This window comes from Orycteropus afer, unplaced genomic scaffold (assembly GCF_000298275.1).
Source record: "Orycteropus afer afer isolate SDZICR_OR568_19922 unplaced genomic scaffold, OryAfe1.0 scaffold00160, whole genome shotgun sequence".
Lineage (NCBI taxonomy): Eukaryota > Metazoa > Chordata > Mammalia > Tubulidentata > Orycteropodidae > Orycteropus > Orycteropus afer.
The window spans coordinates 4,807,218-4,821,862 of record NW_006921747.1 but is presented as its reverse complement, the minus strand read 5'-3'; the positions used below and the strand labels follow the sequence as shown (position 1 = coordinate 4,821,862).

Sequence of the window (14,645 nt, the reverse complement as noted above, 5' to 3'; positions counted from 1 at the left end):
TTTCTTCTAATTGCAAAAGTTAAAAATTTTCATTATTTAAAAGAGGTACATCAAGAAGCATTAAAGACAAAGTGAAAGCCATCTATAATCTCACCTTCCAAAAAAATCCATTACCAGTTCTGAATTTTTCCTTTAGACATGCTGCTGTGTATAAACTTAGATATACACATTTTTTAAAAACAAAATGACTTCAAACATTTATATGATGTCCATGATGTACTACTGAGTGAGGATAAAAGATCCCAGAACAATTAAAAAAAGAATGGTTCTATTTATAACAAAGAAAATTTGGAAAGCTCTAGGCTTACGAATCGTCACTACTGGTTCTCTGGATTACAGAAGTAGAACAATGGAATGGAGAGCGGGGTAGGAAAACATTCTTGCTTTTTATACTCCTGTACTATTTGGTTTTATTTTTAAATCACAAACATTCACTGCTTTTATAATAAACAGTCACAATAGAAGTTATCACTTTGGAAGAAAGGCAAAATTACACACAATACTTTGTAAACTGCATTCTGTTTTATAATTTGCATTTTTTCATGAATCATTAACATCTTTCCACATCAAGAGCTATTTTGCCACCTTTAATAGTTGAATATCATCCCAACATGAGGTTATATTATAGTTTAATTTATCTTTTATGAATGCATATTCAGGTTATTTCTAATTTCTTACTATTTGAAAACATGGTGGTGACTTGAACAAGGTCTTAATAATTTTAAAGTCTACATTTTTGGATAATAAGTTAGGTTAAGAGTTTTGAGTTTCACTGAAAATACCCTCTCACAAGTTTAGATTCCCAGTACAGTATATTTAAGTGAGCAAATATTCTCTAAAATAGAATTACTTATTTGAAAAAATTCAAAGCAAACACAACGCATCCTTACCGCTGTAACTTTGGACTTGATACCCTGCCAAAAATTTTTCACATCATAGTTGTTCTTTAAGGAAAGTGTATTCCATACACGGATCATGCCATCCCCAACACCTATGGCCAAACAGCCAATGTCCACAGGAGAGAAAGCCAGACTGTAGGCAAACCCACCAAGGGAAGGCAGGGTCCAGCAGCACTCCAGGGTAGACATGTCCCAACATTTTATCTGAAAAGATTAAGGGTGAGAAGCCTAAATATATATTAAAAAAACAAAGAAATAGGAAAAAGAATCAACATTTCAAATGGGATGATTTCAAAGAGTGGTTAAGAATAATCTAACTCTTGCAGTAGAATTTGAAAAATAGTACCTTAGGGGGGAAAAAAAAATCTCAAAAATAAACTGTAGAGCTCAAGGAGATCTTAGAATATATTTATTCTCATAGGGGTCAAGGGAATTTAGGATTATACAATTAATTCTGAAACCAGAATCCAGGGCTCCCATTTCCCAGAGTTCCACGCCCTTTCCATTCTAATATACTGGTAATCTCCTTACTTGGCAAACTTGAAATAAGGATGAAAATGGCCTCAGGACAACAGAAAAACTAAACAGTTGCTAGCCTCAAAAAGAACTGACTTGACAGCAGCAGGGAGGTTTAGCCTCAAAAAGCAAAATAACTTTTCCACACCCAGGAAAGAAGGAATGATAAGTTTTTCAATTCTCAATTGTTTAATGGAGGGGCTTGGGAGAAAACAAAATCTATCAAACAAACTCAGCTCATATGCAAAACAAGGGCAGGAACTAAAAGAAAAGCCAATTCTGTTTCAGAGAGATTGCAGCATGAACAGATGTTTCTGCTACTAAATCACACAGTATCTTAAAGCAAAAGTGTGATGATGTCACAAATCTTTTTCTGGACACATCTGCTCTTCTTTATCATGTCTGCTTTAGCAAAAAGGCATCTTGGTAGTTCCTCAAATTTCTTGCTCTATTTGGTAAAAATAATCCTGAAACTGAAAACCTGGGTGGAGTGGGGTGGCATGTGAGAACTGATGGGTAGTTTGAAAATGCCCTCTGATCCGATCCAAGTTGTAAATCATTGCTATATAGGCTGAACCCAGATCAGCAGTTCTTACATCTCTGTCCATTGATGTGGAAAGCAGCAGTTTTCTGTTGTCCTCAGTTTGTAAAGGACATAAATTAAACACAATTCTTGAGTGAGTCTGCCCTTCTGATGAAGCACTAAAGAGCATATATTTCCGTCTCCAAGACTGCGTGAGATCCCATAGCAGGAGTTCGCCTCTGTGAAGGAGAAACCTAAGCGTTAGTTCCCTTTCACGCTCTGAAACCAAAATGGACTACTGGGTCAGAGTCTAGGCCCTGAACTGCCTAATATTTCTTTTGTTAACTGCTCCCTTAAGGAGGAAAAAAACATAGATTCTGAGATATGCATAAACTATCTCTGGACGAGCACACATAAAACAATCGAACAGTCATTGTCCATAAAAGAGAGCAATAGGTGGCTTGTGAGGACAGAAGTAGGAAGGAAGCTTTAAAAACAGAGACATAGACAGGTCTCTCTATTAGCTTTCATTATATAATGCCACCAAAATTTGCATAGTCCTTAGGTATCTCTTTCTTGGTGAGGGGAGGGAGGTGACACAGGGGCAAGTCTAACATTTTGATGGGATTTCTACATGCTCTACCTGTGTTATGTTACTTAAAAGTACATCACATCACAAAACTCAAAATCATTTGGAGGGGAAAAAAAAAAAGATGGTTGGGACCAGGTTTGCTGGTCCAATGGAGCCTGGTGGAACCACTGAGACTATGGCCCCTAGCTGCGCTTCAGGTCTGGAATTGAACCCACACCTGTGGTTTCTAGCCAAACAAAGTACAGGCATGTGAGTTAAACATTTACCTCAAGTAGACACACGCCCTAGAGAGAACAATCATGGGAGAAGGAAGGGCTGCTTATGCACAGGGAGACAGCTCAGGGGGCAGGAGAGTATGGAGGGACGGACACCGGGAAGTGGTACTATGGGGAGGAAGTTGGAGGGGAGTTGTTGCATTGTGGTAAACTGTGATCAATGACATGAGACAAAGTATATGTGAACTGCTGTATGGAAAGTGAACTTGCTCTGTAAATCTTCACCCAAATCACAACAAATAAATAAATAAATAAATAAATAAAAATAATAATAAAAAAAGTACATCACATCCCAAACTGAAGCAGGTACTCAATAAATATTTGCTTAATGACTGAAGTTCAGTAAAGCAAAGGGTCTTTCTCAGGAACAGGCAGCAGGGAAGAAACAGAACGGGTACTGAAATTCAGTTCTGCCTGACTACAGAGTCCACACTTTAACCACCAGGCCATACTTATTTGATCATTTCACATTCCTATTAGCAGACAACACAACTATTAGTCCCATGATTTTTCCATTACAAATGGCCCATCAAGATACAAACCCTGGCCATTGCTTTCTCCATCATCTATCTCTAGAAAGAGAAGCCTAGGAATCTGAGGCCCAATGTTGTTGTTGTTATGTGCCGTCGAGTTGGACCCGACTCATAGCAACCCCCACTTGGGTTTCCGAGGCAGTATCACTACGGACGTAGATTGCCCAACCTTCCTTCTGAGGAGTGGCTGGTGGGTTTGAAATGCCAGCCTTCTGGTTAGCAGTCAAATGCCTTAGGCACTACGCTACCAGAGCTCCCAGGAGAGGCCCAATAGGAAAATAAAATATATTAGGGAAGGCAAGGCCAAAAAACACTTACCCTAAACAGCTGGACACCAGCTGTGTTGGCTGATCACTGGGCCAATGGAGTGTCAACCACAGGCGCTCTTTTACAGTTGGGTCTATACCCCCTCCTCTTCTCTTCAGAAAGGGCAATTTCAAAATCATCACCCCTGCAGATTAAGAGAAGGTCAATGGACACTTGAGAGTAAAACTACATGCATGAGATCAACAGCAGCTCATGATACACAAATAGTCTGTTGTTTAAAAGTTTGTTAGTTTGAGTATTTAGAACTCAGAAACCTCATTTTCCCAAAGAAACATTATTAAAAATAGTGGTTAATACTATTCTAGCTACATTTAGGTCAAGCAAACTTTTATAGGCTGCCTTGGCAATCTAAACCCATTAAGAATATTATTTCTTCAGGAAAATGAGTTCCAGCTGAAACTGAAAACCCAAGTGGTAACACAACCTGAGATTCTCCAAACTTCTTTTAGCTGACAAGAAAGGCAGTCGACACTCTATGGCCAGGGAAGGGAGTACCTAATCCTTGCTCACTACTAACCAGTGGTTCTCAATCCTGACTATACATCAGAACCACAGATAGAGGTTTTTAAAATACACATACTAACAGATTTCAACAAGATACAAAAGAACAAATGCTGGCGAGGATGTGGAGAGATTAGGACTCTCACACATTGCTGGCAGGACTGTCAAATGATACAACTGCTGTGGAAAACAGTATGGTAACTCCTTAAAAAGTTGGAGTTAGAAATACCATTTGATCCAGCAATTCCATTATTAGGTATATATCCTAAAGACGTGAAAGCCAGGACAAGAACAGACATATGCACACCCATGTTCACAGTACTATTTACAATAGCAAAAAGATGGAAACAACCTACCCATTTCATTCTTCTGCTCATTAACAGAAGAATGGATAAGCAACCTATGGTATATATACACAATGGAATACTATGCAACACTAAAGAATAACGTAGAATCTGCAAAACACCGCATAACATGGATGAACTTAGAGGACATTATGCTGAGCGAAATAAGTCAATCACAAAAGGACAAATACTGTATTAGTTCATTATTGTAAAAAATCAAGGAAAGGTTTATACATGGAAGGAAACTTTCTTTGTTGGTTACCATGGAGGGGAGGGGAGAGGAGGGGAGGAAATACCGGTGGGGGTAGGGGAAGTAGCATTTGTTCCATACTCCCTGTGGCCCCTCCCAACAACCCTCCTGTACATTCCTGGGGGTGGCTTCTCTCCTCAAGGTCAATCAGCCCCATCAAGGATAAAGGAGGCTTATCTTTGGCCTTCTCCCTCCCTGGGGACATGTGGTCCTCAGGGATCAAAAAAAAAAGTCCATAAAGTTTAAAATAATGGATTCATATTTTTTATTACATTCATGTATTTAAAGGGATAAAAAAAAAAAAAAAAACCCCACATACCAGGTGCCAACTCCTAGAGATTTTCATTCAGCAGATCTGTGGTAGGGCACCTAAACCTTTCAAAAACTCTGTAGTTAACATTCGTAAGTTTATAGATTACCCTACTGCAGGGATTTTTAAACTGATGCTGTCCCCACTTGGGAGCTTTAGCTATAACAAATCCCAAAATAGGCTGCAAACCTTAAAAAAATTGTTTTCCAAAGTTATACCACTAGTTATCATTAATTAAGCCCTAACTATGTGCAAGCACTGTGCTACTTGCTTTACATACATTCATGAACTTGGGTAAAGATGATAAAATGTTCATGGTTTAAAATAAAGTAGAAAAAGACCACCATTAAAAGACTAGATTTTTATTATAAAGGTCACATCTACTTGTCCTGGGGACAAGGAAAAGTAGACAGCTTTGGCTGCTGTGCAGGAGAAAGATGCAGCAGTCTGTGCCTATAAAAATTTTCAGCTTTGGGAAACATATGGGGCAGTTCTACTCTGTCCTATAGGTTGCTATGAGCCAGAATCAACTAGATGGTACTGGGTATTTGGTACTTGTCCTGTAATTTCTCTCATTTGTACACTAAGACTAAAAGATCTATTCAAGAGAGTAGCTTGGGAAGTGCTTAATAACTCAGGGTTTCTGTGATTTGGATATACTAAACTTTTACGTATAAACATACATGCTATGTTGGGCATTATCTATTCTTTATTTGTTCTTTAAAAGCACTAAACTCTAAAGATCTTTCCTATTCCTCTGATGTAGGTCTTGTCAAGTTCCAACATTCCAGTTGTCATAAAAAATACCCTGCACTCCATGCCAACCACATCCATGAGACAGGGGTCCTTGCCTTTCTTCTGGCAGGCATCAGAAACTCTCATCCTTAACACAAAGCCAGACAGTTAGAGCACAGAGTTCCAGCCCAGGTTAAACTGGAAAAGCAACTCTCTGGAGAGAAAAGTAAAAAAAAATCCTTCCCAATAAATGACATAGATCTCAGAGTTCAGGACAAGATCGAATAAAAACACTGGTAGTTCAACCAGACCAATCTAGATTATTTCACAAAGGAAACAAAAATCAATCTTACCTCGGCCTCTAGAGAAGCTCCAGATTCGAATTGTCTGATCTTTACTTCCAGTGGCTAAGTAGCAGCCTTTTGTTACTGGAGTTTGCGGTATAACTTTCCCATTGGGAATTTCAGCTTCTAGAAAGAGATGGCAATCCTGTTTTTGATTTGCATTAAATCAAATGCATTTATCAAAGGAAAATTAGTTCACAAAGGTTCCTATAGCTATCTTCTTCACAGTTCTGACCTATAAAACCTTAAATTTAAAAAGACAAATGACAGAATTGTACCCATTTTGTTCCCTCCGTCTATAAAGCATTGTTGTTATTAGCTCCTACTGAACTAGCCCTCAACTAATGACATGTATAATGGAAAGAAACGCTGCCTTGTCCTGTGCCATCCCCATGATCAGTTACAGATCAACCTGGACTGTTGTGATCCATAAGGTTTTCAATGGCTTATTTTTGGAAGTAGATCACCAGGCCTTTCTTTCTCTGCTGACACCTGTTGAGGATCACAACACACAAGCCTTCACTGATAGCTGAGTGATGGCTGTGCATGAAATGCACTGACTGGGAATTGAATCCAGGTCTTCTACACGGAAGGTGACAATTATACCAGTGAACCACTACTGCCCACATTCTAATTATTTAAAGATTTGAGTATAATAACGATGGCCTAGGTTTATTTCCTGAGCTCTGAACCCTCCCTTAAATCATCTCTACCTGAATTCTCCTCTTGATTTATGGATAAACAGTCTTCACCAGGCAGGGGACACCATGCTATGGAGTGGATTTCATCATCATGGCCTCGAAGTCTGTGAATAACTTCTCCTTTCTTACTGATATCAATTATAACCACTATACCATCCTTGTAGCTGAAAAATAAAGAGTTAGGAATATTACTGGAAAACGAAGATAGCACAGCCTCTCTAGTAAACATTTTGGCTTAGAAGTTACCATTGTGCATTTCTAAAAGGTAGGTACATTTTGAGGAAGGGAAGAAGAGTAATTTTCTGTCCTTTTTCCAAAGCGCTCATTTCATGCATCCTGGTTTGTGACTGCCCTTCCCCCTTGGTCCCCATGAACGAACTGTTGGCACTAAGTAATACTGTAAAATGTTGCCTGGCACAGAGCTCAAACAGTACAGCTTGCACAACTGTGCATAAGAACCACAGGTACAGCTTTTAAAGATATATATGCCAGGGCCCAACTCCTAGAGATTTTGATTCAGCGGATTTGAGATGAGGCTCCAGCATCTATCCTTTTCAAAAACCCTCCAGCTGATTCTGTGGCACAACAAGGTTCTGTAAGTTATAGAAGTTCTTACAGAAGAACAGTTCTTTCAGAGGTCTGGCAATTCCTGTAATTAGAGACAAATTTGTTCTAGTGCAATGAGAAAAATCATTATCTTCACACATGATCCTATTTTTCTAACCATGAACTTAATGAAAGCTGCCGAACTCTTACTTTAGATATGGCTATTCCAAAACTGTCAATTTTATGAACTCAGAAGAAACTGAAAAATTCTAACAGTTTAAATTCTGTCGTGAATTTGTTGTTGTATCATTCCTAGCCCTTCTTTGCATATATTCCTAAATAAGATACACAATTATTTTATATATTTTAAAACTTCATATAAATGGTACCACACTATTTTTCTGTAGCTTGCTCATTCTGTCTGTGAGTCATTCATGTTGACACATGTAAGTCTAGTTTGTGGTCAGTCATTTACACTACCATGGACTATTTCATTGAGTGCATATATCCTTGTTTATCTATTTTCCTTTTGAAAGGCTTTCGTTTGTTTGCTGTTACAAACAAAAAATGTTGTTGATGTTTTTGCACACACTTAAAACAATTTCAGGTCTTATGCCCAGTGTGGTAGTTATGTTTGTATGTCAACTTGGCTGGGCCTGGTTGAGTGGCTGGGCAGCTGGTGGTAGTTATTCCCCATGATGAGACTGCCAATCAACTCCATGGTGGGATCTACCACAAGCAGCTGAGTTTTGGCTGCATTTGGGATGTGGTCTGCTTCCTGTATATAAGGAGAAGGCTTGGGAATGGTCTGAAGCCTATGGCATTCTTGGACCCTGCATGTAGCTGTGTCGTTGCTCAGCAGCCTGGTATGCTCTGCTGACCTTGGGACTTAAAATGGACTTAAGTTAATGGCCTGCCGTGTGGTTTGGTAACATTGGGACTGTGCCTTTTTACTTGTCAACGCTTAGAGCTTCTCAGCCTTAGCAGCCAGCAGCTGTCTGAGTGAAGAAACGCCTCTAGCTCCTGTGGGCCGGGAGCAGGAAGCAGAGCTGGATCCTAAGGTTGAGGGGCTTTCACCCAGCCCCTAGAGCCTGGCACTTTGAACTTGGACTTAAAGCCTCCAAATTGTAAGAATAAACTCCTTTTTGTTAAGGTCATCCCATTTGTGGTATACTTTTTGTCAGAGCAGCACTAGGTTAACCAGAACACCTAGTAATGGAATTGCCAGACTATAAGGCATATTCACTTTACTAGCAAGCACATGACTGCCCTCCAAAATGGTTGTACCACCTATTTACGTCTCCTATGTTGCCAACCTCTGGAGCTCCACAGTCTACTGTGTAGGAAACGTAAGTAGGTAGTATGACCATTTTGGAGAGCAATCTTGCACTTGCTTTAAAGCAAATATTCCTTATATTGTGGCAATTCCATTACCAGGTATGTTGTTGTTGTTGTTATGTGCTGTCGACTTGGATCCGACTCATAGCGACCCCTCCTTGGGTTTCTGAGGCAGTATCAGTATGGAAGTAGATTGCCCAACCTTCCTTCCGAGGAGTGGCTGGTGGGTTTGAACCGACAGCCTTCTGGTTAGCAAATGCTTTAGGCACTATGCCACCAGAGCTCCAGGGAAAAAAAAAGCCATTACTAACTTTTTATTTTAAAAAAATAATGAAATCATAGACTATATCTACCTTTGAAGACATGGACTTTAAAATATGAAGTTATGAAACCTAAGAGTCCAGATCAAACTGTTTTGTAATTTTGGTCAAGCCTTCAAGGAATAATTACCATACTGAAGATCCTCTGAAAACAAATTATTTTGATTCAAGTCTCTGTGGTTTCTTCTGCCTGGAAGACCCTTGTCTAGTAAACTGCTGCTCTTTCAAGGCTCAACCTGATTCAAGTTTTTGGTGCTCTGATCCCAGCTTACTACGCTTTCTGATTACTCTCTCCAGTATCCCTACAGCAGCAATCTTCCAACTTGACGAGACCTCTAATCCACCATTCCTTGACACTTTCACCAATGCTCACCCTCACCTGTCCTCCCATCTTTCCCCCCACGTAGCAAAGATTCCATGATACCATGATCCATCATTATAATCACTCCCTTAAAATGCCTTAGCACTCTTATTCCTTCAACCCTGGGGGTATTTATTCCATAAAACCCCAAATCTGGTTGAACTAAACCATGTCCTTGTTCAACCAGCTTGAGTAGTTTAAATTTATGACCACGATCTTTAGTTTGGCATTCAACAGTGACCAGCCCACACAAAACCGACACACAATTTTCCCCAATAAATTTACTTTGTCATTCTCTGAGATGACTGTTTTCACACCTTCTCCCCATACGCATTTCCTTTCCCACCCAAAACTTGACCAATTTCATCACTGACTTATGCCTCACTGGAACAAACTGGGATGGTTTCCTACCAAATCTACAAACCTACTTGCACCTGATTCCACACACTCAGCTGTTCTTTGTACTTGTGATCTGGGTTGGATCCTCTTGTGACTGCATTGTTATATTTAGCAGTTTTTACTCCTGCAACAACCTCTTACTCTTCTGCCTCACTTCGATCAGCGTAAGACATGACCTTGGTATTTTCTACTTAACACCCTATATACCCTCTCTGGCTTTATGTCTATGCACATTTTTATAGCAAATTTTGTGAAAAAGTCGCCTCCAGGTTTATCTCCTCTATCTTAACCCCTATCTTTTGAATCCACTCCAATCAGACTTTTTCTTTCAACATGCTGGTGAAAGTGTTCAAGTCTTCAAAGTGAAGTGAATGGATATCTTTGGGAGAGAAGTACATGGACTGGTGAAGGAAAGGGGGATGCTCACTCAGGCAGCTTACATGATACAAACTAGGTGATCAGTGGGGATATAGGTCCAAATGCCAATCACTTTTCCAAGCTAAGGGGAGAGCTCAGAATCAGAGCTACAGATCTAAGTTATCTGATATTCTGGGAGTAAACATTCTATCCAAGGACAAGTATAGAGGCAGAATAAAGGTCAAACAGGACACTTCCTACATACAGATGCTGGTAGAGGGTCAGATATGAAGAAGGAAACTACAGTATCATGGAAACCAAGGGAATAGAAATAAAGAGGGAGTGGAACAGACAGTAAGGACCTGGAGGTCATAGGAAGAAATGATACCAAGGGCTCAGGGGGAGCAGCTAAATCACCTTCTTGTAAATTATCTCCTTCAACAAATAAAGAGATAGAAGAAGGTAAAGCAAATGCAAAATATTATTATAAACAAAAATAAATCATCAGTACAGATAGTACAGTACTTACCCAATGGCTACTAAATGTTCATGATGAGGTGAACAAGTGAGACAGAAAACTGTCCTGGGTTCTATAAAGAGGTGCTGGCTGTCATTTCTGTTAAGCCAGTAACAAAAAATGACTCCTTTTTCATCCCCAGACACTATCAAGTCCTTTACTTGAGGAGACCAATGTAATGCAGTTATTGTGTGCTATAAAACAGAGCAAAAAAATGTTTTGGTTTCCATTTGTCAATTGAAACTGGTTTAATTTTTAACATATCACTGGCATAAAGCTAGGCACATTAGGTATTTAATAATTAATTGTTAATATTAGTTGTATAGGAACATTATATTAACCAAATGATAGGAAAATATAGCCTACTGGGGACCAAAGAATCAGGTCTGAAAAAAATAGTTTCTTCTTTAGTAGCTTACACGTAAAGCTCTTAATAAAATTAAGGGGGTCTTTCCTTTCCTGTTCACGCAAAAGACCGGCATGCAAGTTATCATCTGGTTTAGAAACCAGTTTCATTAACTCATAGTTTGTATCAGGGGTTGGCAAACTCTTTACTTCAAAGGGCCACATAGTAAATATTTTAGGCTCTGTGGGTCACATACTGCTCTCTGCTACTACTCACTTTTGCTGCTATAGTGTGAAAGCAGTCAAAGATAATACGTAAATGAATGGGTGTGGCTGTGTTCTAACAAATGTATGTGCAAAAACAGTTGGTGGGGTACTTTGCCAAACTCTGGTGTATAAGCAAGGAATTCTGGTGGTATAGTGCCTAAGGTATCTGACTGCTAACCAGAAGGTTTGACTGCAAACCTACCAGCCAGTATGTGGAAGCAAGATGAGGCAATCTACTTCCATGAAGATTTACCACCTCTGAAACCCAGCAGAGGTTGCTATGAGTTGGAATCAACTTGATGGTATGAATTTGGTTTGGTTTGGTTTGGTTTGGTTGGTGTATACGTAGCTCTGTTGGTATAGTGATTAAGGCATTTGGCTGCTAAAATAAAAAGACTGGTGTTTCTAACCCACCAACCGCTCTGAGGGAGAAAGCTGAGGCAGTCTGCTTCTACAAAGATTTACAGCCTTGGAAATCCTATGGGGCAGCTCTATTCTGTCCTCAATGGTCTCTAGGAGTCAGCATTGACTGGATGGCAGTCAATTTGGGTTGGTGCATATACATCTCATTTCAAAAATGTTTTGAGGTTATCTTATACTATGTTGTTGGGTGCCAGAGTGGATTCTGATGTTTAGTGACCCCATTAAGAGGGCAGACTGGCCCCATTGGGTTTCCTAAGCTGAAATCTTTATGGGTGCAGAATGCTAGATCTTTTCTCCTGCAGAGCAATGTGTGGGTTTGCACACAGGACTTTTCTGTTAGCAGCTGAGCACTTAATCAATGCACCACCAGGGCTCCTGACCTTATACTACAGAACTTCTGATCTAATAATGAACACAATTATAGAATGCCTTCTATAAAACAGCCAGCAAAACTAAAACTAAGCTTGAAACAAAAGAACCCTCAGCATGCATACAAAAATGGTCTAAGAAACCATTAAGCCATATTACCTGATGGAGTGCATGTTCTGTCACAACTGCTTTTGTCTCTACATCCCAGATTTTCACCATCCCATCGTCAGAGCTGGTAGCACAGAGGTTGTACTGATCAGGGTGATGAGAAAACGTGAAGCCAGAGACCCTTTCGGTGTGTCCCACCAATTCCCCTACGACTTCAAGCAAAATCAGACTCCAGGTTAATAAAGGTGCTGCCCAAGATTCCTGGCAGAATTATACTGTTGTTGGCTGATGACAGAACAGATTCTATGGAGTTAATTAACTCATGATATTATAAAGGATCCCTGGACTCACAATCAGAAACCCCAAGTTCTGGTATTGGCTATGCCAAGTGACTTAAGGCACATCATTTTATCTCTCAGAACCTCAATCTTCTCAACTGTAAATTGTTTATAAAAATTCCTGCGTCTAGTTCACAGGATGAAGAACAGTTCAAATGAAAAATGTAAAACTGATTTTCATTTAGATCTGGCCAGAGGTCGTTTAAAGCAGAACATGTGATATACCATATTTCAAGGCACAAGCAAAACCTAGTTTGGAGCTAGATACATCTGGCACAGCCCATTCATTTTACAGACAAGGATTACATATTTGCAGGATCTTGTTTAGGGCCTGCACCTATAGGCAGCCCACAACCTCACTCCAGACAGTGCTAACTTCTCAGTAAGCGCATGGACCCACGTGCGAGCATCAGGAGGCGGGACCGTGGGGCAACAGCGTGGTGCAACTGACTCTAGGATACCCGGACACGACCCCGATAAAACACCGTCGGCAAACCCTTCCCCCAGCCTGGGCCTCAGTTTCCCTATCTGTAGAAAGAAGAACGGCCACAGATGCCCACTCCGTAACCACAGGCAGCCTAAGGGAAAAGGTAGGAAGGTCTGGGCCCGGAGGCAAGGAATTACCTCGAAAGGGGGGCGTCCCATAGCTCGCGCCAGCGCCCGGGCCCACTCGGACTAGGAAGACCGAGGTCCGCGCCGCGAAGCCAAAGAGGCCCCCGGGCACGGCGTCGCTGCAGCGGGAGCAGTACCAGTTGGGGGAGGGCGGCAGCGTCCGCGGTTCCTGCCCCATGACCGCGGGCCTTTGGGGTTGAAATCAGCAGCCAGAGGCGCAGCTCCTTCGCCAGCTCCACGCCGTAGCCAGGAAAGGGGGCGGGGCCGGCTCAGAGCCCCGCCTCCTCGCGTCCGCCACTACGGGGAGCGCTGAGGTCCAGGCCACTCAGAGGCCTCCGCTCCCGATATCTCCGGATTGGGAAGGGTGAGGCAGCGTTAGCTGTGCTTTTCCTCCTAATCTCGCCAGCGGCCTCAGCTAGAGCCCACTCTTGGGTTAGGCATTCTTACTTCCTAAAGCAAAACCAACCAGCCACTCCTCGGAAAGAAGGTGGGGCAATCCTACTTCCGTAGTGATACTGCCTCGGAAACCCAAGGAGGGGTCGCTATGAGTCGGGTTTGACTCGACGGCACATAACAACAACAACAAAGCAAAACCAAGTAATTGAGGGGTTAGACTGATGGAATCATCTACCCACACTGTGAGTTCGTCCTCTATACCAGTCTAACCACTGTCCTGTCAAATATTATTTTTTGAACGCTGTGTATCCGAAGGAAGATTGGGCAATCCGCTTTCGTAGAGATACCGCCTCAGAAACCCAAAGAACGGTCGTTATGAGTCGAAATCGACTCTATGGCAGTGAGTTTGTTGTTTTCGTTTGTTAATGTATCGGACATTTTGCTAGCTCTGGAGGTGCGTTAAGTGCCTAAGGCATTTGACTGCTAACCAGAAGATTAGCGGTTCAAACCCACCACCGAAGGAAGGCAGGGCAGTCTACTTCTGTAAACATTTACCGCCTTGGAAACCCAATGGAAGTAGCTATGAGTCTGAGTCAACTTGATGGCAGTGTGTTTGGCTTGGTTTTTGGTTTAGAGGTGCTTGAAACAAAAACAGAAGTCCCTGGATGGTGCGAACGGTTAACCCTCTCTGTTGCTAACGGAAGGATTGGAGGTTAAGTGCCCTCCTAGAAGTGCCACGGAAGAAAAGCCCGGCAATCTACTGAAAAATAAGCCATTGAAAACCCTATACTGCAGTTTTAATCTGACATACATGAGGTCACCATAAATCAGACTTGACTTGAAGCAATTAATAAAAATGATAAAAGGAGAAATGAGCAATAAAAGAGAAGGAACAATTTCTACAACTGAGTGGAAATCCTTGCTCTGGGTTTTTGGTACTCAAAATTAAAGAGAAGCGGAATGGAGCAACTCTTTTGATTTACTTGATTGAGTGCCAACTCAGAGAAGGGAACTCCGTGAGGTTAATTACTGTGAAGGAAAGAGAATGAAAATTCCCTTCCAACTCAAACATAGAAAAATCTCTCAGATTCTGTTCTTA

At 41.1% G+C, this 14,645-nt stretch overlaps 1 protein-coding gene across 1 annotated transcript in view; it reads right to left on the bottom strand.

Annotated features, from left to right (window-relative positions):
- Positions 1-13,328, bottom strand: part of GEMIN5 (gem nuclear organelle associated protein 5) — a 46,002-nt gene extending 32,674 nt beyond the window's left edge. The window contains exons 1-8 of the mRNA XM_042781731.1: positions 13,163-13,328; positions 12,252-12,412; positions 10,701-10,882; positions 6,842-7,014; positions 6,159-6,275; positions 3,657-3,789; positions 2,012-2,177; positions 891-1,103 (exon numbers count right to left, since the gene is read on the bottom strand). Of these exons, the coding sequence (XP_042637665.1) occupies positions 891-1,103; positions 2,012-2,177; positions 3,657-3,789; positions 6,159-6,275; positions 6,842-7,014; positions 10,701-10,882; positions 12,252-12,412; positions 13,163-13,328 (1,311 nt within the window). The remainder of the gene's footprint in view (positions 1-890; positions 1,104-2,011; positions 2,178-3,656; positions 3,790-6,158; positions 6,276-6,841; positions 7,015-10,700; positions 10,883-12,251; positions 12,413-13,162) is intronic.
- Between the last annotated feature and the right edge of the window lie 1,317 nt (positions 13,329-14,645).